Genomic DNA, 23374 nt, shown 5'->3' with positions numbered 1-23374 from the left:
TGATGCTGAATTCGTGCCTCAAAAGTAAGTAATATAGAGTAAACATCTTCTAATGGGAGTGAATCATCACGGGCATAGATTGTAGTTACAAGAGACTCATATTTTGGTCTTCAAAGAGAAAAATATGGCAGAGGAAGAGAACAATGCAGCAGAGGATGGTGGTGAATTAATTCTCTTCTTTTTGGTATAAAGGAATAAAACGTGAGTACAGTCTGTTTTACATACATTGTATTTCGAAAACTTTTTTGAAAAAATTTAAATTTTTTTTTATTTTTACTTCAAATTAATATTTTTTATGTTTTTAGATTATTTTGATGTGCTGATGCCAAAAGTAATTTTTAAAAAATAAAAAAATATATTATTTTGATGTGTTTTAGAATAAAAAAACACTTTAAAAAACAACCATTACCACACGCAGGATATAACTATATATAAAAAATATTAACTATTAACTTTTCATAATTGTATTTGTTTTTATAGTTATAGGATTTCTTAATTATGAAGGCTGATTTATCTTTTATTTACATCTAACTATAATTTTCATGTATGATGGGTTATTATTTTAAAGTGTAGTAATTGTTGGAGTATTTTTTCTATAATATTTGATGTTAGCGTTACATGAATCGATCAAGATTTGGTCAGGAGATGCTGTGATGATGTTGTTGCTGCTCCTCTGCTCCTGTGGTGCTGCTTTAATCCACCAAGCCGGTACAAGTTTTATAACACTCCTTCAATGTGATTCTATGTCAATCCTCCATTGTTATCTCTGTAACTCAACTACAACTCAAGTTAATCAATGATATGCATTATTTCAGTGCAATTATTGATTTGATTAATTTGGATAGACCAAAAGAAAGGGTTGGCTTGTTGAAATAATTTATTCCATTTCTAATCTTAAATTATTGTTAGGCACATCATGTGTGAATCAATTACACCTCAACTAGTTAAATTATTTCTCGAAAATCACGAAGTTTGCAAGTTCATATAAAGCGGCAGGAATTAATTATAATCAACATGATAAACATGAATCTCATGCCTAAGAACAGATCAAATTAAAATAAGATTAAGAAAAACCTTGTGATCACACTTAATTAATTAATTAATTATCAATATTCAAGCATTCCTATAATTGACTGAAACCTTCTATTGTTATATATTATGTCCGGGATCAATTAAAGAGTTGTTTATATATATATATATATGTCAGGTCAATTAGTGGGAAGCCATCAATCCCCAGGTACTCTTCAAACAAAATACTGCCATATCTACATATTAATTGATTTTAAAAGAATATTGGAAAATAATCCATAAAAAAATTAGAAATCTTTTGCTAGTGAAACGTGCTTTCAATGAACAAAATTTAAAGACTTCTAGAAGGCTTGACTATCTTGTATGAACACACTACATGTTATAGTTGTTAAAAAATTTGGTTGTATCTAATGGATGGATCCAAGAAATCCTAAATCTGGAATCCAAATCTAATTAATTTTTTATTAATTAAATTAACCAGATTAAATTCAATTTAAATCTAATTAAAAAAATATTAAAAAAATTAATAACAAAACAATATTATTTTAATAAAAATAATTTATTCAGTAACTCGTGAGTTGCAGCTTGAAAACTATGTTTGGCAAGCGAAAGGAGAGAGATCACAACTACAAATCTACAAAGAGTAAAATCTGCTGCTCTTTGAGAGGTTATAGTTAATTTCAAGCATATGATAAAATTAAAGTTATTTATATACAATTTTTTATTTTTTTTAAATAAAAATAAAAGAAACCTCCAGTGCACAAGCCATCCACAGATGAAACCCAACAAACTAACTTGAGGGATTGGTATACGATTAAGAATTTTTTTTTTTTTTTTGTCATTGATGATCAAAATACCAATAATAGTAATAATCTTTTCATGAATTTATTAAATCTTGATGCTCTACAAAAAAAAAGATTATTATAATTCACCCATAATTAATATTTTCCATAATATTATGATCACAACTGAAAGAACACGATTATCATGAGTGCCATCCAGTACTGGCATTAATTCAATACATCAGGGCAACCAACATCTCTAAAATGACATCGTAATTATAACAAGCCCTCATTATTATTATTATTATTATTGGAAATTATTTATAGGACTACTGGGGGAGACGATTGAGTTTACAGTACATGTAATCCTCGAATTTTTTGGCCTTGAACTTTGGAGGATTGTCTTTCTTGATGAGGTGAGGAAGAGGACCGACCACGAGCTCGCCTGGAGGCTCCAAGAAAACTGGCCATGACATCCTTGCCTTATCTTTAGCCACCGTGGTTCTGTGCAAAACAGCCTTGTACTTACCATTGCTAAGGATCTGCATGCCAGCAATTGCCGATTTTATAATATTTGAAAAACTATTATAAGCACAAATAAGTCAAGAGAATTTAGATCGATAGCCTGTAAAACAACACTGCCCGTGCATGGTCTAACGCAATGCAATGAATATTTTTTTTCCCTAAAATGTTTTTGTGAAGAATTAATTATATACAAATTTGAAACCGGTAATAACTACGTTGTTTTTAAGATATTAATTCTCTTACCACATAAAAAAAATTATAATATTCTTTTATAGTTAGCTTCATGAGTATATGGTTCTTGGAGCTTGAATTTGAAGATTTAATAAGAATTTATAGCTATATAGAAAAGTTTTTAAATCCATCTCCATTTATAATTAATTAATTTGATCCAAAATTTAAGTTGAAAATTGAATAAGTTAATCCAAAATAATATATTTTTTAAATTGACATATTAGTTTAATCAAATCGATTATTTGGTGGGTTAATTTCAAATTAACCTTTTCAAATAACTTAACCTAAACTAAAAGTCAAAAGGATGAAATTGTTTGTTTTTACGTTTCAAAAATATTTTTGAAAAAAAATAAATTGAATTTATTTTTTACTTTATTTCAAATTAATATTTTTTTAGTGTTTTTAGATCATTTTGATGCGCTGTTATCCAAAATAATTTTTTAAAAATAAAAAAATTTTATTTTAATGTATTTTCGAGCAAAAATACATTATAAAAAACAATTACTATGATACTCCGAAACACACAGAAACCTCATATTATTGAATTGTCTGAATTTATAGCAAAGTTATTATCACACATTTTAGGTTTCAGCTAAGTCAGGATTGGATATGCACGTAGAGATAAACATTAATTTATACAAAAAAAAAAAAAGAGAGAGCCAAATATCAGTAATAGATAATTTCTGGTAAAACATAGCCATGTTAGGTATGCCACGAGCTTTGTGCCGACGTCCTCCTTTTTTCATAAATGAACTACTCTTAAGTAAATAACAGCGTCATTAATTAGTAATTATACTCTTAAGTAAACAACAGCTTTCATTAATTAATTAGTAATTACCCCTCTAAATGTCAACTGGTTGTGAGTAATAAATTGCTATTAAGGCATCCGTTTCTGTGAGGAATTAATACATGGTCAAACTAAACTATACTTTCAACACTTTTAATTAATTTGTTTATTATTTCATTAAATTAAGGTGTAAAATAAAATCCAATATATTGGCTAAATATTGATTTATTGGCAAATTGCTGATCTAATTAATATTGTCAATGAACTAGTATTTATATCCTCCTCCGTTCAAAATCGAATCTTAGTTGGTTTATAATCTGACTTGGAAAAGAAAGAAGAAATTATATAAAAAAGGTCAAATTGTCCCATAAAACTAATCAAACAAGTAAAAACGGCAAAATTTAATGAAAGAAAAATTGAGAGAAATTAAATTGACTTAAAAATAGATAAATTAAGGACCAAGAAAATGACCTCAATTTGATCGCCAATGTGAATGATCAAGGCATTAGGAATGTACTTAGCTTCAAACCAGTTCCCGTCCTTGAAGATCTGCAATCCGGGGACCTCGTTAGGCACAAGAATGGTGAGGGCAGACAGATCAGTATGGGCCGCCACCCCCAGTGTGAGGTCAGGACGTGGGCATGGCGGATAGTAATTTATTTTGAGCATGTATTCGATTTCTTCACCACCGGCACCTTCTTTCAATGCATGGCCTTCAAGCCCTAACCCTAAAGAGAGGGCTGTGAAGAGTTTATCTGTCACCTCCCTCATATACTTTGCATACTCCTCATTGACTTCCCTGCACATAAATAGTAAACCATTATCATGGCTAGGAAAACTAAAAAATCAAAATATCTATAGCCTTAGTGTGTGAATATTGTTAATGCTTAATTAGAAACCATCATGTAGAGAGAAACATGCTTAATTAGAAACATGGTTGATTTGATCTTCACTATCGTCGAGTTGTTGTTCCAGAGAAATTAACCACAGATGCTCAAAGCTCATGAATGTTTTTTAAAAAATTATAGTAAAATAAGGAAACAATTCTAAAGAAAAGAAAGGAAGAAATTAAGAAAAGGGGAAAGAGTTTAAGAGGGTAGCTAGCGAGCAGACCTGTAAGAAGGGGGGTTATTAGGCCAGAACTGGTAATTGATGGAAGAAGGAGGCCAAATGATATGAAAGAGATGATCAACCCAAGATTTCTTTACTTGGGGATTATTCTGCAATTTCGATCCATACCCTTCAATGCTCTTTGAATCATGAGGCTTAGCATACACCTCTTTCTCTTCTTGAGGGAGTTCAAAGAATTTCTTACCAACATCTTGTAGTTTGGCAATGAGATCGCTTGGGATTCCATGGTTCACAACTTGGAAGATCCCCCATTCCTTGCTAGCATCGGCAATCAAACGCACCAAGTTTTCGGGATTAGGATCATTGAGATCAATGGTGGGAATTTCAGGGACTCGGCCATCAAATGTGGTTGTTGCTGGCTGCTCCTTCTCTGGCCAAATGAACTCTTCAGGAATTGTTTCTTTGTCAAATGACAAGGAAGCAATGGCTTGAACTCTATCAAACTCCATGCTCTCTTCTTGTTAATTTCTTAATTTTTATATAGAAATATAAATAGAAAAAAAAACTTGCCCTCAATAAATAGAGAGACCTAAGGTATGATCAGCACATTACAAAGGGTTACGAAAGTAAAATTCTTGTGATTCACCAATTGAGTTACATTAATTAATTGTATGGTAATAAAGGGTACATTTTGATTCTTTGCATCTTGTGTTTGGCAGAAAATTAGTCCTAGCTAGTTTTGCAATTATATTGAAATTTATAATTAATGAATTATAGGTTAATAATTCGAAGTCTCAAATTTAAATATTTATTTATAACAAAGAAATATTAAAAATAATTGTACAAATTAATAACTCAATCACAACCATCTCAAGGAAATGAATACCTAATTTCAAGATGGATGGAGGGGAGAGTAACCTAAATCAAGCTTTCATTTTTTAAGTGAAGAATGCCATGTGGGATAAACTTGTTAGTGTTAATACTATACCACAGAAATGGCATGACTCTATCACGAGAGAGGGCGTTTGAATAGAGTTTCTGAAAAATTTTAAATTAATATATTTTTGATATTTTTAAATCATTTTAATGTGATAATTTCAAAAATAATTTTTTAAAAATAAAAAAAATATTATTTGCATACTTTTCTGAATGAAAAACACTTTGAAAAAACATTACCTTGTGCTTAATTTTTTTTATCAAATAAATGGGGATGGTGAGATTCGAACTCATGACCACTTGATCAATAAAGCTCTGATACCATGTCAAAGAACCATCTCAACCCAATAGCTTAAACTGTTAGGTGAGGTCCCAAGATATGATTTATATTATTTTTTAACACACCCCCTCAAGTGAAAGCCCTTTGGACTTGAAACTTGCACAGACCCACATTAACTTGTACTTAATTTTTTTTTATCAAATAAATGAGGATAGTGAGATTCGAACTCATGACCGTTTGGTGAACAAGACTCTGATACCATGTTAAAGAACCATTTCAACCAAATAACTTAAATTGTTAAGTGAGGTTTCAATATATAATTTATATTATTTTCTAACAAACCACAACTACACTCCCAAACACGCTATGAATACTTCACCTAATCTAGCCCCAACCCGATTTTTTTATATATTTATTTTATGAGTTGTAATTTTGTTGAGCTTAACGTGGCATGTTTCGTTGTTTGATATGACATGGATGCTGTTAACTGGGTTGGCAAGGCTTCTAGTGTTTTTAGGGCTAGTTTGCATATATTGTTAGGAAAGCATCACTTCAGCGGTTAGGCAAACTCTCTATTTTCTCTAGGTGTAAAGAATTCAGGACAGACGCTGGAGTCTGCATAAAACAGTGATCCAAGCTCAGATTCACCTGTGATTGATAACTACTATACGCTTTACATCTTTGCAAATATTAAGACAGCTACCTTTGAATCTTCATGGATTGAATAAGAACCACAGCATCAGGAGCATTGAAAAATATCTGTAGAATATAATTAATGAATTATTTAACTTGTTTTGATGATTATGAAATGTTTTTTTTTTTAATAGTGATTCTAATTAAAAAATATTTTCGCTAAAATAATCAAGATGCATGCTAATAAAATAATTTAGTTTATATTTGAGAAGTATATGTTTTCTACTTATTTCAAATAGCTTAAATTTCTTACAAACTTTTATCTCTGTTTTCGCTTCTTTTTATTAGCAAATTGTGATTCTAATAAAAAGCAATATTGTTGTTTTTTAAAAGATTAAAAAATATTTTCATGATAATATTAATTAAAAACAACTTTTTAGTACTCTAACACAGCAAGCGGATGATATGTTATTCACCTCATTAAAACCAAATAAAAGGTCATCCACACGGGCGGAGCCAAGCATGCTCATGCGTTTAGTAAGTTGTCCATCTGCCAAGCTCTAGCTTTTTTATATATTTTTATTTAGAATTAAATGCAGTACAAAAACCTTGACATTAATTTTTTAATTATTATTAAATTTTGTCAAGTTTTTAAAATAATATTAAAGGTTTTCATATAAATATCAATATTTTGTTTCCAATTATTCTGTGCCTAACTTAAAAAAAATATCATGAATAACCAATTAACATAAAATTTATGTTTTTTGTTAAAAAGTTTTAGTATATTATTTTTTATATAATTTTATTACATTGATCATTTTTTTAAAATCTTCAATCATATATAAAATACTAAGGTTTTGTTTTAATATATAGATTTTTAAAAATTTGCATTTAAGGCCATGATGTATTTTTGTTTAGAAAGCAATGCTTGCAATTTATAAAGCGTCATGACATTAGGCTAGTTTTTAATTTTAAGAGTGTTTATTTTTTTTTATTGTATTATTAAATAAAAAATTAATTTAGAAATACAATGTAATTAAAGCTAGTCGGGTTCATAACATGAGTTATAGGTTTGACATGTTAGATTAGGTTGGCCCGTATCTATCAAAGATGTCATCTGATATTTTAATTATTTATGTACTTACTGCATATTAAATATTGTGTTTATAATTAAAAAATTTCTTGTAAATAGAAATTATATTAACAACTCTTACATATTTTTTTATTTAATAAAATTAATATTAAAAAATTGAACGACATAACTTAATCACAATTTAAAACCTCTTTAATAGAAAAAAAAAACATAATTTTTAGATAGATGAGGGATGAACCTAATGGTTATGGATGCCTGCAAGTCAGATTTTTTTATAATATTCAAGTATTCAATAAGTATTCTTATTTACTATTATTTATTAATTAATAAAAAATAAAATAGTTAATATATATATATATATTATGTTAATATTGAAATATGTATATATCTGTTTAAAAAAAATTCTAAAAATTATATAAATATATCCATATAATATAAATATATATATTTAGAGTTAAGTTGATGCAAATATCAAGTCTAGTTTAATTAATATTCATTTCTAATTTATTATATATGAATTAATATAATTATTCAAAAAATATCAATTTATTTGTATTAGATCATATCAATATTCATCTGTTCGGATTAACTTGTGATCTCTGTTTTTAAAATAAAAAGCAATGCCGCGTAAATTGTTGTTGACAACTTGACATGGCAGTGTTACCTAACCACATAAAGTACTTGACCCCATCAATTAATATTATCTTCCCATTTTGTTTTCTGCAACATTAATAATAATAACAGCTTTAGCTTTGTATCAAAGAAGCTAGGAAATTATACGTTTCAATGGAATGACAATTTCATGGATATTAATTTTGATGCGTTCCTCTAAAATTAATTTTTTTTTACTAAAAATTAATTTTTTGGTATTTTTTGGATCATTTTGATGCCCTGATCTCAAAAATAATTTTTTAAAAATAAAAAATATATCATTTTGATGCATTTCGGCACGAAAAACACTTTGAAAAGCAACTACAATCACATTTCCAAACAAACTATTAGTGTCATATAATCTGGTTCATCTAATATTTATATTTATTAGGGTCAAATTTTAGATAGAAATTTTTTATTTAATTTGATGCTCTGTTGAAAATATAAATTAACTTGTGATTTAATAAAAAATCTAGTCAAAACTTGATGATTTTTTTTTATTTTTTTTAAATGATTCTATTTTTTCTTCTTTTTTTATAAAATGAAAAAAAACTAAATTAACTTGGTTGATTTAAGTCAACCCACTTGATCCATAATTTAAAACTTGTCCAAATCAACCCGAATTAAATTAAAAACTATGATTTTACCTATATATAAATCCATCCAGAACTCTTTTTTTTTTTTTTTTCATTTAGAACTTGTTGGAAGTACTGATGAAACTTAGAATAATGAGGATGAAGATTACTATTTGTAGGTTTTTTTTTTTTTCTACTCATTTTTGGAATGATGAAGCACCATCCAAAAGCAAGGTACAAAAATAAAACACAATATAACCATGCTGAAAGAAGCTAGAACATAAACTGTTAAAACACTAGGAACAAAATATTTTCCCGAGGAAAAAAAACACAGACAGATACATTTTTGTACAGAGGCATGCTAAAAAAGCATGGATCCTTCAGTGTTATCTAGGACCAGAAAGCTGTTGTGCAGACAAGTAAGACATTGAGGTGTAAGAACTACTGGTGCCACTAGTGAGGTTTGCTTGAGGGAACAAACCAAACTCATTTCGCTCATTAGACCCTTCAATTCTAGACGCCTCACTGAACCTCCTGCCATAGAATCTCAAGAAATTTAATGATTCCTGCCTTGGCTCAGCCAAAGGAGTTATACCTTCCAACATGCCAACAACATTAACCATTGTTGGCCTCAGCGTAGGATCTTCATGTAAACAGCACAAGGCCACCTTCACTAGCTTCTCAACCTCCTCGTTCGCCACCCGTCTTTCTAGCCTGGAGTCTGCAAGCTCCGAGTACCTTTTTTTCTCATGCATTTCTAGCGCGTGTAGGGGGAAATACGCAGACCTAGGTTCCCAACCTGAAGAGGATGAAGATGTTCCATTTCCTTCGCTGCTATCGTTTTCTATGCTTCGGCTTTGCGGCTGTGCTGCGCTGTTTTTCCTTCCCCTTACAATTTCTAGCAATACCATTCCATAACTATAAACATCAGCTTTATCTGAGATCGTAACGCCCGCTAGCCATTCTGGTGCAAGATAGCCTCGTGTCCCTCTCATTGTAGTGAAGAGACTGGATTGTTCAGGGGTTAGCAGCTTCGAAAGCCCGAAATCGGAGATTTTAACCTGTAAATTGTCATGCAAAAGAATGTTCTCTGGCTTCACATCACAATGGATGATCTTGCGCTCACAATAACTATGCAAGTAAGCAAGTCCCCTTGCGGTTCCAAGAGCAATCTCAAACCTTTCTTGCCACTTCAAAACAGGTCCATTACCAAAGAGCGTTCTGTCCAGTGAGCCTCTGTTCATGTACTCATATACCAGAAACCTCTGTCTCCCTTGTGCGCAAAACCCTTTCAATTTAACAAGATTAACATGACGAGTGCTTCCTATAATCGCAATTTCGGTGCAGAATTCCTTCTTTCCTTGCACACCAACATTGGTAATCTTCTTGACTGCCACAACGGATTTGTCAGGCAGAGTGCCTTTGTACACGGTTCCAAAGCCGCCACTACCAATTTGAGTGCTGAAACTTTCTGTTGCAGCCACAAGGTCTTCATAATTAAACCTTACTGGCAAACCCGGGATAGAAATTATCTCAAGCTCAGATGAAGAAGAATCGCCACGGCCTAATTTCAACTTAGCAGTTCTATACAGTCTATTCCTTCTCCAACAAATGAACCCTAAAACAACAATGATAATCAAAAGGATTCCAGATGAAGGTAATAGAACCAAACCTACAATTGGAAATTTTGCAGATTCATTCACTTTGTTTGCACGCGAAGATACAACTATAGTCTTCACGTAGCCTAACCGTTTGCTGTTGGAGCTAGAGGCTTCCATGATAGACCCCAAAGGGTTTTCAAGAAGATAACAAGAACCTGAGGAATTTCCATAGAAGATGCCTAAACAAGAACAATTTCGGGTGCAAAGATCTTGGCAAGCTAATAAATTGATATCCCGTTTAGCAGGAGCCATAAAACCATTAGCAAAATAGTCTAATTCAGAGCCTAAATTGACATAGAAAACAGAAGAATTCAATTCTTTTCCATTACTACAACCTGAAGGCAAAGCAAGTGAAGCATCTGTCGGCGTGCAGCCACTTTTTGAAAGAGGATCACCATGGAAATTTGGTGGACAAGAGCATCTTCCTGAACTGCATAACCCCATTTTGTTACAACTGAGAGGAATCTGACATTCATCAGCAGGGCTCACAAATTCCTGCACCCAATTTTGATCAACAAATTTTCTAACACTAAGCTTCCCATCAAACCCTAACTTGGCAACTCTAAAATCTGCAGGGCCCAAAGTAAGCTTAATCACAACAGTTGATCTATCACTTCCAAGCAAAAACAAACCTGTATCATTCAAGGCCAAAAATGAGACAGGCACCTTTGAATCCTGTGAACCTTTTGGCTCCATTGATAGCTTCCAATAACTCATTCCATTCCACTGCAAAACAGCATCACCACCAGTCACTACAAGCCTGTAGTCACCAACTGACATGTCATTCTCAGCGTTATAACAGTCCACTGATGTCCCAACAGCCAAACTCTGTCCCATGACAATAGTATCAGTTGGTTGATCAAAACTCTCCCATAAAGAAACATTGTTCCTGTTAAGTAGTACAAGGTTTCCTGAATCCCGAAGCTCCATAGCAGAAACCTGAGAGCTTGGGCTTAATCCTTCCGTTGACCAAACTACAGATGTAGTACTAGAATTATAAGTACTATTAATGGCAAGACCATTTGTAGTCAAATATAGCTTATCAGAATCTGAAATGGGGTGGTTCCTGTTAGCTATCCAAATGATAGCATTGGACTTAACATGAGTGATACAGAAATAATATGGAGGATTCTCTTCGGAATTGGATATGGAGGCTGTGAAGTTGCCATTAGAAGAGATCAAGAAAACACCAGACTGGTCAATGAAGAAAAAATGTGAAGCAGTGAAGGGTTGTTTGATGGTTTGAACAGTGCTGGGGCCTGAGATGCAGAGATAAGGAAGCAGTGTGGAAGAAAAGAAGAGGAACAAGAAGGAGGAGCCCATAAAGACAGAGAAACCAAGAGAAGATTATAGAATGGGATTTGAGATTTGATAATCATTTGTTTTTTTGAGGTGTTAGGAAAAATTTAGATTTTGAGAGTTCAGTGTTCACATTTGACAAAGGTTTACTGTTTGAGAGATGTGTGTTGACCCCGTGAGAGAGGAGAATTTCTCCGCCAAGTTGCGGTGGAGGTGGGCTGGCTGGTCAATGGTGGGTGGCTGGCGGGTGATAAATAAAGGCAGCAAACATGGAGGCATAGGACAAGGTGAATGTCATTGAGTTGACCAAAGGGGATGTATTCTCATGCCTCCACTTGACAATAATTAGTTGTTTATTGGGTAATTAATTTCCAAAATTATATGTTAGTCAACTTAAAATTAATTTTTTATTTCTGTAAAACATTTCATTTGCTAAATAAAAAATGTAACTAAGAAATTAACTATTAGTTGTATCACACTAAGCTTCAATTGATTGTTTTAGAGTTTATAAAATATATTTTCTCTCTTGATTTTTAGAATTCATATTTGAGGATTAAAATTTATTAAATTTATTTGAAGGCATCACTCCAACATAAATACATTTTTAACCATCTTTGACCTATGAACAGAGCTTTGAATCAAGTGATGACAGGCCAAGTTCAATAACTTTATTTCAAAAAGCTTAGCAAATTGATCTGGCTAGGCTAAGGCTAGGGCATGGAGCACATGGATGGTGCTGAGAGCCGACAATTCTTTACGCGACAAAGGAAAGTTTGACTAATGTTTTTGGTTCACATAGTTTTGAGATTTCTCTGTCCTGCTCTCCAACTTGCAGAAAACATTAACTCTGCTGCTAGAAGATCACAGATGCAATAAGGCCTCAACAGCTACCATAACATTGACTTTTGTTTTGCTCATTAATGAGAGGATTTCTTATGATTGAATTCATTAATGACCATCATGAACTGTCCTTCAATATGGGCCCAAAGACTTAATTAGAAAAATATGACTTTGTTTTTTTTTTTTTTTTTTGAAATTGATGTCTTATTGGATTTCATTTCTAATTTTTTTTCAGTATATTAAGAAGCTGTGGTAAATTATTCTTGTATTGCAAGAGAATTATGCAATGTGATTGTTATTTTGAGTAAATCTTTGCACGAGACAAACTTTAGTACATTATCTTTAATTTCATCTTTTTCTTATTTTTCATGATCTTCTCAATAATTTATTTATCTCTTAATAACTCTGGAGTTGATTTCATTAAAAGTCATTACATTTAGTTTTATTATATATGATACTATATGATATTAATGAAGTATATTAATTATGTATAGAGCGTATGTAATTTTAGATGATTAAAAAATCAATAGATTCATAACTTGTATTTAATAAGAATAATTACATTTATGAACTTGTTTTGGTTAAGCAAATATATAATAATAATAATAATAATAATAATAATAATAATAATAATAATAATTTGATAATTAGATAGTATTTGTATAATCACAATACACTATACATGTTTTAACCACAATATTTTGAAAAAGAAGAAGTAAGGACACTTTGATATTTAAACAATGCCCAGATGCCAACAAACACGAAAACAGAGAAGAAAAGATGGAAGCCTCAAGACACGAGATTTCTTAAACATCATGGGGACCAGAATATGGGATATCTTAGGGGTTTTGGTGAGAAGTATGCAGCTTCATAACCATTGTACATAGGCTCAAAGCCATTACAGCAACTAAAGAAACCAGAAGATGTGAACTAGAAGTCAAGTTTTTATTGGGAGATGATATTGATCGAAGCCATCATGACCATATATGACCATGAATGTGTGAGCACAACTAAAATGGAAGACAGCCTTGTATGTGCATAAGAAAGTGTGTCCAAGAAAAACAAGCTAAAAGACAGGCTTGACAAAAAACCATACATCAAAACGCATTTCCCTCCTCCTCCCCAACCGCAAGTACTAATTGCTAAAATCATCGCGCCGCCAATAAAATGAAGACAACTAGAGTAGTACTTAGAACCAAACCAAGCCAGCCATATCACTATCAGTTCAATAATCACCAAGCATCCATTACTATGCACAGACCGGGGCTAAAGTGGAACCAAGGGAAACAATCATGTAAGTGAACTGGAAGAAGAGCATGGTTGCCGGTGTTCATGTATTTTGCTTTGGCTATGGTCTTTTCAATATACTTTTGATGATTATCCAAAAAAAGCATGGTTGCCAGTGTTCATGTAAGATGTTCAGCAACAGAACAAAGAGCCACTCACTTGGCACATATCAGATATTTGATATTTTTTTCTCGGAATGTAATGATTTGAAGGAATGAAGGGGATACTGCAGAATCATATTGCGCAGGATACATTGTTGCGGCTAAGCATGAAGATGAGAATATTTACTCATCAGTTGTCTTAGCTGCGGAGAGCGCACCTGCAGAATACCCTTGTCAGGTTAGTGAGCAGGTATTACTGAAGCCACTTGGACTATCAGAAGAAGCATTTGATAAACAGAGGAATCAATAAGAAAGGAAGTCTTAAGAAAGGAAGCATTAAATGCTTATGGTTGAGGCTAATAATTCATTAAAATTAAATTAAAGGCAGACAAAGAGATTCAGAGAAAGAGAAATACAATCTAACATTATATCCCCCTACCAAAACTCGACAAAGGAACTCAGGACATCCTTGGCATTAGGATTCTCCCACTCCACCACTGACTCCAACCATTATTTTGGTTTTATTTTCGTTCTTCTAAGAGAAGTGGGAGGAGATGGTTGCCCTCTCTATGCATGAGACCAAGTGAATCACAAGCCTGAAAAACACCAACGATAGTCCTTATCAACTTAGCAGCCTCTCTATCACCATAAGCAGAACAGAGGACATAACTGAAACAGCGCAAGAGTGATTCAGAATATGCTTTCTTTCCTACCCTTATTCATTCATAAATAAGAGGCTTGTCATCCTTTACCATCCTCCTACAAAAAGATCACCAAGTAATTAAAAGCCATAAACTTTGAAACCAATCAAACTCTCAAAATTAATTAACTTCGATTTTTTGCGGGTTCACTCAAAAATACTATCCATCAAGCATATCTGGAATATTCATACAAATCAATCAGAATTAAGACTAATAATTCAAAACCAAAACATATATAATGCTTACCAAGCCGTAAGGGATCTACCTTAATGATGTCCCACAACCATGCAAGGCCATGAAGGACATCCTTAGCATCAGGACGCTCCCACTCCACTACTGATTCGCACCATTCTTTTGCTTCCTTGTGGATCAAACTTAATGCAGACAATAAGGCTTGAATAAGGAAGAGAATTGGTTATAAGTAGACAGAAAGATTCAGAGAGACAGAAAGAGGTTATGTACCCAGATATCCCACAACAATTAAAAGGAATCATTCCAAATCCACCATAATCATCGATCTCAGAAGAATGTCAAGCAATCAAACTCTTATTTTATTTAAAAAATGTTTTAATTGCCTTTATTTTCAATACAAAAAACTTTCTATTAATAAAAGAAATTGTTTTAGTAAAAAATTCATGTATTAGAAAAAAATAATTCGTTTAACTTAAAAATTTAAATCATATCCTTCTCTAGAAATATATATATATTTTAATTGTAAAAGATTTTAAAAACTATCTCATTACGTGTAATTAAATTAAAGGCATATTGAGAGGATGAGAGAGAGAGAGAGGAATTAAAAAAACGGTGCGTACCTGTAATTCAATATTATATTATATGAAAGGCATAGAGCAGAGTTCGTCTCCTATAAAAACTTTACGAAGGGACGAAGGACGTTCTTAGCATTAGGATGATCCCACTCCACTACAGACTCCCACCATTCTCTTGGATATATAAAGATATTTTGAAGAGAAGGGAGAGCAGATGGCTGGCCATTTTCAAGCAACGGAAGACAAATTGGCATTCTCTTCAACTTCTGACAATTTGCTATCCAAATATGTTGGAGAGAATCACAGACCAGTTTTGCACTACAAATGCTTTTCAGTTCTGGTAATCCCCTCAATTCCAGATTTCTTAACTTTGGGAGTTTGAATTCGGTGCTGCTACTGCTGCTTTCTTCAACCATAACCGCTTCTTCTTCTGATCTTGTCCCTACTATCTCCTCCATCTTCTCACAATAAAAAACTCTAATCACTTTCAAGTTTACGAGGTATGGTAGCAAGAGAATAGGGAACAACTTCTTCATACTTCTACATCCATAGCAATTAAACTCTTTAAGACCAGAAAATATACCATTATAAGATGGCAATGGTAAGGGAGCAGAGCAGAACCAAGAAGATGAAACCAAGCTCTCGATGCTATTGCTATCCCATATCTTGATAACCTCCAGATCAGTTGCATACTTTATTAGAGAGGAAACATCACATGAACATTTATAAATAACCAGTTCTTGAATGTCATTTGGGAACATGACCTGAAAATCTCCATCCCTATTGATACTCAAATTACACAAGGCAATTGTTTTACTTGTGTGATAATCATCCATCATTCTACTATAATCATCTTCATCCAGCAGTCCTACAAAGATTTGGTATGTGCTTAGTGATTGGGTCTTGTCCCGAGAATTAAGATACTCCACAAAGTCAGATTGACCTTCAAAATGGCATACCACAGTTTCCAACTCCTTCAAGCATCCTACTTCCTTTCCTTTGACTATTATCGGACAAGTAAGAAACGCATCCTCTAATACAAAGACTTGTAGGTGAGAGAGTTTAGGTAATATCCCATTAGGAAACTCCTTTTCCCCAAATCCATTCATCCTAAGATATCTCAGGTTGGATACACATTCCATGCCTTGAGGCATCTTTTCAAGTGCAGTACGAGAGAGGTCTAACCTCTTCAGTGCCTTGAGCTTTTTTAATGATGGTACAAGCCTTAAGTTCACACACCCTTTGAGCAATAATGCAGTAAGACTCACCAATTCAGAAACAGAATCAGGCAAATTTATGATATTTGTATGAGACAGATTAAGAACCTTGAGTCCGTGCAATTGCTCAAAAAAAGAAGCTGCAATAAATTCCAACCCTTCATTATTGCGTAACAACAGAGTTGACAGATTGGGACACCTTGGTGAATGGCTGGATGGAATTTCCTTGAAATAACAATCCTTCAAAGAGACTCTCACTAGATCTTCTTTCCACATATCCACATCTGGTATTTCTTCCTCATATTCCCTGACCATAACTGGAGAGTTCATTTGGAGTATTTGGAGGGCCATGTCCCTAATCAAGTCGTGCATCTTGACACATCTATGATGATAACGATCAAAACAACTTTCCAGTAAACAAACATTTTCAAGTTTATTAAGCATCGTGTGGCCCTCGTCAAATGCTGCTTGTCTGCTACTCGTTCCTTCAACTATTCCCTCATCAATCAAATAACATATCAACTCCTCCCTTTCAATCTTATGATCTTCAGGATATAATGCACAATACAAGAGACATTGTTGTAGTGCTAAATCATTTTCTAGCCGATCATAACTCAACCTCAACAACTGGAATACCTCATCTTCCATGTCTCTAAATTTTGATTCTTTCAATTTCTTCAATGTATTTCTCCACTCATGTAGGTCATCCACTCCCCTCATGCTTCCTGCCATTGTAATAATTCCCAATGGCAAACCGGCACATTCCCTTGCAACATCTACTGCAATTCGTTCCACTTCTGGAGAAAGTGCTATGTCATTTCCAAGCCTCTCAATAAACAAAATCCAAGCTTCTTCCTTCAAAATAGGCTGCACTTTGATTGTGTGTTGGGTTTTCATCTGTTGACAAATTCTTCCTGATCGAGTTGTAATAATCAACTTGCATCCCTTAACTTGGTCAGGAATTCCCAGCTTTTGTAAGTCAAAAGCCTTCCACAGATCATCTAAAATCAAAACCCATTTCTTTTTCTTCATTAATTCTTTTCTCAATATGACCGCTCTGTGCAGCTCCTCATCTTCATTAGAAAGATCTAAACCAATACATCTTGCGAAACTTTTCTGCAAACTGTTTATGCTGGTATCTTGTGAAACAGTAATCCAGAAAACATGATTGAAAGTGTCTGGTCTTTCTAGAAGCTGATTATATATGTGTGTCACCAACGTCGTCTTACCCACTCCGCCCATCCCATAGATGCTAATTCTTGAAACTTTATCATGCATTAACCAAGACCAGATAGTCTTCTTGTGGTCTTCGAATGCTTGACCCACCAGCTTTCTCGTTGGTAGTGCATCTCCTTTAATCTCATTTGTGTTGCTTGCAAACCCTCCAGAAGAGCTAGCTGCTGCGCCAGGCTGCACTAATCTTCCACTATTCTTCTCCACATCCTTCTTCTCTTCCTTCTCCTCCACTGGTTCTGTCCTCACTCTAACCATGTCCTCCACAAGATTCAGAATTACATCATTGTTTACTAATGGAGCACGGGGTCGATCATAATATCTTCCATGGTCAAGACACAATGGATCTGTTGGCTGGGATGGATCTCCTCGAGGCTCATCAGCTTGATTAATTGATGTTCTCTCATGAAAGATACCTCTCAGAAGCTCAATGTCTTCATCAGTGAAGCTACTCAGCCAATGTTCGCGCTCTCCAACGAAAAGAGCATCTCCTTCTTGTGCCATCACTTCATCATTGTTTTGTTCTTGGGCAGAAGCTAAAACTGCAATAGTGACCTTGTTATTGCTTGAGCCTGCTACGGTTTTAAGTTTTTTTTCTGGAGGGCCATCCATTGCTGCACGGACTACATTTTGAACTTCTTCAGGAACTTTCTCACATATTTTAACACCCCACCCTTTCACTCCTGACAAATGCCATTTGATCCTCGAAATGGAAGTATTCTCGGAAAATAAATGCCCACAAAATTTACACTTCATGCCACCATTATTCATATCTTCAACATCATTCCAAAATGGATCATTTGATCGAACCATTTTTTCCTATAGAAAATAAAAGTCAAAGTATTGAAAAAAAATTAATGGAAGTTAAATTAATTGAAAAAAGAAAGTGTAAAACTAAACTAATTAAGCAAAAACAGCAGAGAATAATAGTTACAATCTTTTCTTTACTTAAAAAGACTCAAACAATAGTTACATGTGAAAACAGAAACACCAACAGAATGAAGAAGATGAAGTTTAAGTACTTTACCTGGATTGAAGATGTTCTGCAAGAGCTGATTTGCTTAAGCAGTAACCAGAAAAGAAGAGCAGAAAGCACAGATGAGAGAAGAGTATGTGGCTAACAATAGCTTGGAAGAGTTTGATAACTGTAACCTGTTCAACCTAAAAAATGTCATCTTGTGGTCCCAGTTGTTGTGGAAACTTTGAAAACTTATATAATTCAGAATGACTGTAACCTGTCAATGTTCGAACTTAGAAATTACATATCGATTCTTCAACTTTACATGCAGAGTGCTAAGTAATTATGTTACACTTTCAAATTTACTTTTTATTATAGTATAAACTAAAAGATGCGGTTATTCTACTATTCACTATCATATGAAATATATATTTTTTTTCTAATTTTAATATTTAGTTTATTAGAGATTGAGTTTCATAATTTATTATAATTTATTTTATATATGGTTAGCACGGTCTCATAATCCGTGTCACAGGTTTGACAGGTTGACTTGAATTTTTTTTGTCTTTTAATTATTGATTTTTTTAAAAAATATTTATCCTTTAACATTGGGTTGATTAAGAATTACATTTCATGATTTATTTTAGTTTGGTGGGTTAACTCAGTTGGCTATAGTTTTTTTTTTCTTTTTGAATTGATGTTTTAAAAAAACAAAAATCCATCTTTCAACCTTGAATTGATTAGGAATTAAACTTTATCATTTATTTTGATTTGCTTTTTATATATAAGGTTATCTCGATCTCATGACTTGGATTATAGGTTTGACAGATTAACCCAGTTGACTTGAGTTTTTCTTGTTTTTTTTAATGGACATTTATTTTTCAATTTCATCCTTTAGAATTGAGTTGATTATGAATCAGGCTTCATGATTTATTTTTGTTTGTTTTCTATGAGATTTATCTCCGTCTTATGACTCGGGTCACGTGTTTGGCGAGTTAACCCGTGTAGACTTATATCATTTTATTGTGTAATGTTTTTAGATTGAAACTTTTTCAATTTCAACCTTCAACAATGAGTTTATTGAAAATTAAGCTTCATAATTTATTTTGATTTATTTCTATGGGGTTATCACAGTCTCGTGATATTGGTTGTGGATTTGACAGGTTAACCCATGTTGACTCAAGTCAATTTTTGTTTATTTTCTATGAGATTATCTCAATCTCATGACCTGGGTCATGAGTTTGGTAAATTAACCCAGGTTAATTTTTTTTGTTATTTTTTTATTTTTTTTTCAACTTCATCCTTCAATATTAGGTTGATTGAAAATTGAGTTTTATGATTTGTTTTGATTTGTTTTATATGAGTTTATCATGGTCTCATGATCCAGGTCATAAATTTGACAGGTTAAATCAAGTTGGCCTGTATCAATCTAATAAGTTTTCATTTCAATATTATTATTTTTTAAAAAAAATATTGTCTTGAATTTTTGTAAATCAAACTAAGTTTTTACTGGTCATCCAGGTTGTTTTTTGACTCATTAAATTGATCAGCTCATATCAGGTCAAACTCCACATATTTTAAAAATTTATTTACTAGAAAAATGCTAACAATGTGCGGATGTTTCTTTTGTATATTAAAAAAAATTGATTTTACCCATGGTATTATTTATATATAGGATAGTGTATTGGACACCACCAAAGACAAAAACTCCAAGCTCATGAGATAAATGCCGATGCTTCCTTTGACGTTAACAGCTATGTCGTTTGATGGGAGGGAGATCATCAACAAATCAAATTGGAGCTTAAATTGAGGTCCTGAATGAAGCTCATGTTAACGTATTTTTTTTTTCACTTTTGTGAATTTGCTATGAGCTCTAAGGATGTGAATTTCATTTCTTAACTTTCTAGGTTCAAATTTTGAGGTTAGAAGAAGTTTATGAAATTTATTTGAATATACCAGACAAATGTAGGGGTTTTGTTTTACCTATAATTATTATACTTGGGAGTGTTTGGTAAGATGAATAAATTATAGGGGTGATCATTTTCGGTTCGGTTCAGTTTTTATCAATAAAAGTAACCAAACCGATTTAAAAAAAAAAAAACCGAAACCGAACCGAAACCGGGTCAAACCGACCGGTTTCGGTTGGGTTCGGTTTTTTAGGGCAAAAACCGGTTTGGCTCGGTTTTTCCGGTTTGACTCGGTTTTGGCTCGTTTTTTTCCTGTTTGGCTCGGTTTTGACTTGGTTTTTTTCCGGTTTTTTTTCGGTTTCGGTTCGGTTCGATTTGGTTTTTTTAGTTTTTTTCTTATAAAACCGAAACCGAACCGAACCGGCCGGTTTTTTCAAAAATTTTATCGGTTTAATCGGTTTTTTTTGTTTTTTTGCTCACCCCTAATAAATTATACAAAAATCTAAAATAGTGCAGACATTAACTGTTCATACACTCACATTATGCTATTTTATCCTTAGTTGACATACTCACAAAGCTTGGGCTTGGAGGTAGGAAAATTAATTTTATAAGATTTATTAGTCATTATAATAATAAAAAAGGATTAATCGGTATTTTTATATCTTTCATCCATATTGTAATTACTTAATCACTCTTAAAGGAAAAAAACATTTTTCTTAGGTCAATGGACTTTTTAGGTTTTTCAAATTTTTTGTCAAGTGCAATTACCGAAATGCCCATAAAAAATAATATTTCTTAGCTTTGAATACAATGACCTTTAGTTATTTAGTTATGTTTTTTTTTATTTTCATGTGGAGTTAGTGGTGATTAAATCTTTTAATATATATAAAATTATATTTAAATTAAAAAGTGGTTGGCATATACCTAGCACGCATTAGAAAGTGAGCACTGCTCATGCCATTTGGTTGGTGCGTGTGGCACCAAAGCAACTCTGAACATCACCGTTCGAGATGGTGTTTGATGCGCCTCACCACCCCATCACTGTCATGAGGCGTGTGCTATCAGATGATCGGCGGCTGAGCTCTGACAACATGTTTATTCTTCCCTCCTGCTTTCCTCTCCCTCCCTCCTAGAAATACATGATGTCCATTGCAAGAAAACAAAGAAGTCTAGTTATTTGTTTGTTGATTCAAATTAGATCCTCATTCTTTTTAATATAATGTATTTGGTCTTGAGTCCTTTATTAAGTTTTTTTTTCAATTTCATCCCTATATATTTGATTTTTATATTAGATTTGGTACTCATTCTTTTAATTGCAATGTATTTGGTCTTAAATCCTTTATTGAATTTTTTTTCAATTTCATCTCTTGACATTTGATTTTTATATCAAATTTAGTCATCATTATTTTTTTTTTTAGTTTTTCTTATCCTTTTCTTAATTGAAATTGTTTTCAATTTCACCTTTAATTATTTTTTATGTCAATTTTTTTTAATTTGTTTTCTTCAAATTTATATGTAATTCTTTTGGTTGGTTGAGAATTTTACTTTTTTATTTTTTTCGAGTTTGCCTTTTATGTCATGATCCGACCACATGATTTGTGTTACAAGTTTTGAAGGTTAGACTATATTGTCTTCGGTCATTTTTTTTTAATTTCATCCATCATCACTGAGTTTGTTGAAAATTGATATTCTTTGTTTTTTTTTTTACATTTTCTTTCTGTAGAGTTATTCCGATATCATGTCTTGGGTCATGGATGCAACAGGTTCACCAGGTTTGACTTGGACATTTATTTTATTTTATTAAAATTTTCCCCTTCAATATTAGGTTGGTTTAAGAATTGAGTTTTGTGATTTTATTCAATTTACTTTCTATACAGTTATCTCGGTCCCGTAACTAGATTATAGATTTGATTTGATTTTTGCTATAGCTAGATGATAAAAGATTATCATGTTCGGTTCTTTTAGAGGATATATTTTTAGAATTCACCTATGTGATAGCTTAGAGATAATCGGGTCAATTTCTATTTTTCTTTTTATAATTTTTTATTTATTAAGAATTGAGATTCATATTTTTTTCATCTTTCTTTCTATGCAATCATCCCATTCTAATTTGATGTTTTTACTTTCTTAATTAATAAGATCATTAAGACATTTTAGGAATATTGTGAGGTTATATTTTCATAATATTAACAAGCATTTATCTTTTGTATTAAATCATTTTTTTTTTTGCTTTATTTGTTATCAATATCTTATTTTCTAATCATATTATTAAATTAACCAAGTTTATTAAATTCATTTGAGTCAATGACTAGAATCTTATATATATATATATATATATATATTTTAGAATATATATTTTTAAACATAGGTAGACCGTGACATAACACAGGCCACCTATCTAGTATTGACTAGACCGGATAATTTTTTTTTGATATATATATATATATATATATATATATATATATATATATTTTAGAATATATATTTTTTAAAATAGGTGGACCGTGACATAGCACAGGCTTGAAAGTGTATCTTTGGACAATACAAAAATCAATTTGTCATGTCAAGGTGGTTCTAGAAGAGAACTTTTTTTGTCCCATTACAAGGAGTAGAATAAGCTTGTCAAATTCTCGGCATAAAGATTATGATTTATAAAATAATTATACTGCCTTTCATATAAAATATAACATGGTAGAACATTGGTTATCTTTTCTTTGTTTCTCTCTCTGTTGTAGGGTGAAAAAATAGCTTAAATTGAAGTCCGAAGCTCATATAATTTAATTGCAGTAATTACTGGCTTTTGTATCACA

The 23374-nt window shown here is 32.3% G+C and overlaps 3 protein-coding genes across 3 annotated transcripts; all 3 read right to left on the bottom strand.

Moving 5' to 3' along the window:
• Positions 1-1956: 1956 nt before the first annotated feature.
• Positions 1957-5051, bottom strand: LOC7458869 (flavonol synthase/flavanone 3-hydroxylase). Its single transcript, XM_002325661.4, has 3 exons — positions 4468-5051; positions 3826-4153; positions 1957-2353 (listed from the first exon to the last, which is right to left on the bottom strand). Exons 1-3 carry the CDS (start codon positions 4932-4934, stop codon positions 2141-2143), a joined length of 1008 nt encoding a protein of 335 aa, XP_002325697.1. The 5' UTR covers positions 4935-5051; the 3' UTR covers positions 1957-2140.
• Positions 5052-8848: 3797 nt separating this feature from the next.
• Positions 8849-11780, bottom strand: LOC7458870 (G-type lectin S-receptor-like serine/threonine-protein kinase At5g35370). Its single transcript, XM_024591894.2, has one exon. It carries the CDS (start codon positions 11575-11577, stop codon positions 8980-8982), a length of 2598 nt encoding a protein of 865 aa, XP_024447662.1. The 5' UTR covers positions 11578-11780; the 3' UTR covers positions 8849-8979.
• A 1234-nt stretch (positions 11781-13014) lies between these two features.
• LOC18107958 (probable disease resistance protein At4g27220) lies at positions 13015-18892 on the bottom strand. The gene is made up of 5 exons (XM_024591922.2): positions 18727-18892; positions 15295-18518; positions 14729-14875; positions 14221-14540; positions 13015-13999 (listed from the first exon to the last, which is right to left on the bottom strand). Exon 2 carries the CDS (start codon positions 18510-18512, stop codon positions 15345-15347), a length of 3168 nt encoding a protein of 1055 aa, XP_024447690.1. The 5' UTR covers positions 18513-18518; positions 18727-18892; the 3' UTR covers positions 13015-13999; positions 14221-14540; positions 14729-14875; positions 15295-15344.
• Between the last annotated feature and the right edge of the window lie 4482 nt (positions 18893-23374).

Source organism: Populus trichocarpa, chromosome 19 (assembly GCF_000002775.5).
Source record: "Populus trichocarpa isolate Nisqually-1 chromosome 19, P.trichocarpa_v4.1, whole genome shotgun sequence".
NCBI lineage: Eukaryota > Viridiplantae > Streptophyta > Magnoliopsida > Malpighiales > Salicaceae > Populus > Populus trichocarpa.
The sequence above is the reverse complement of the archived record's forward strand: the minus strand, read 5'-3'. Positions and strand labels throughout refer to the sequence as shown.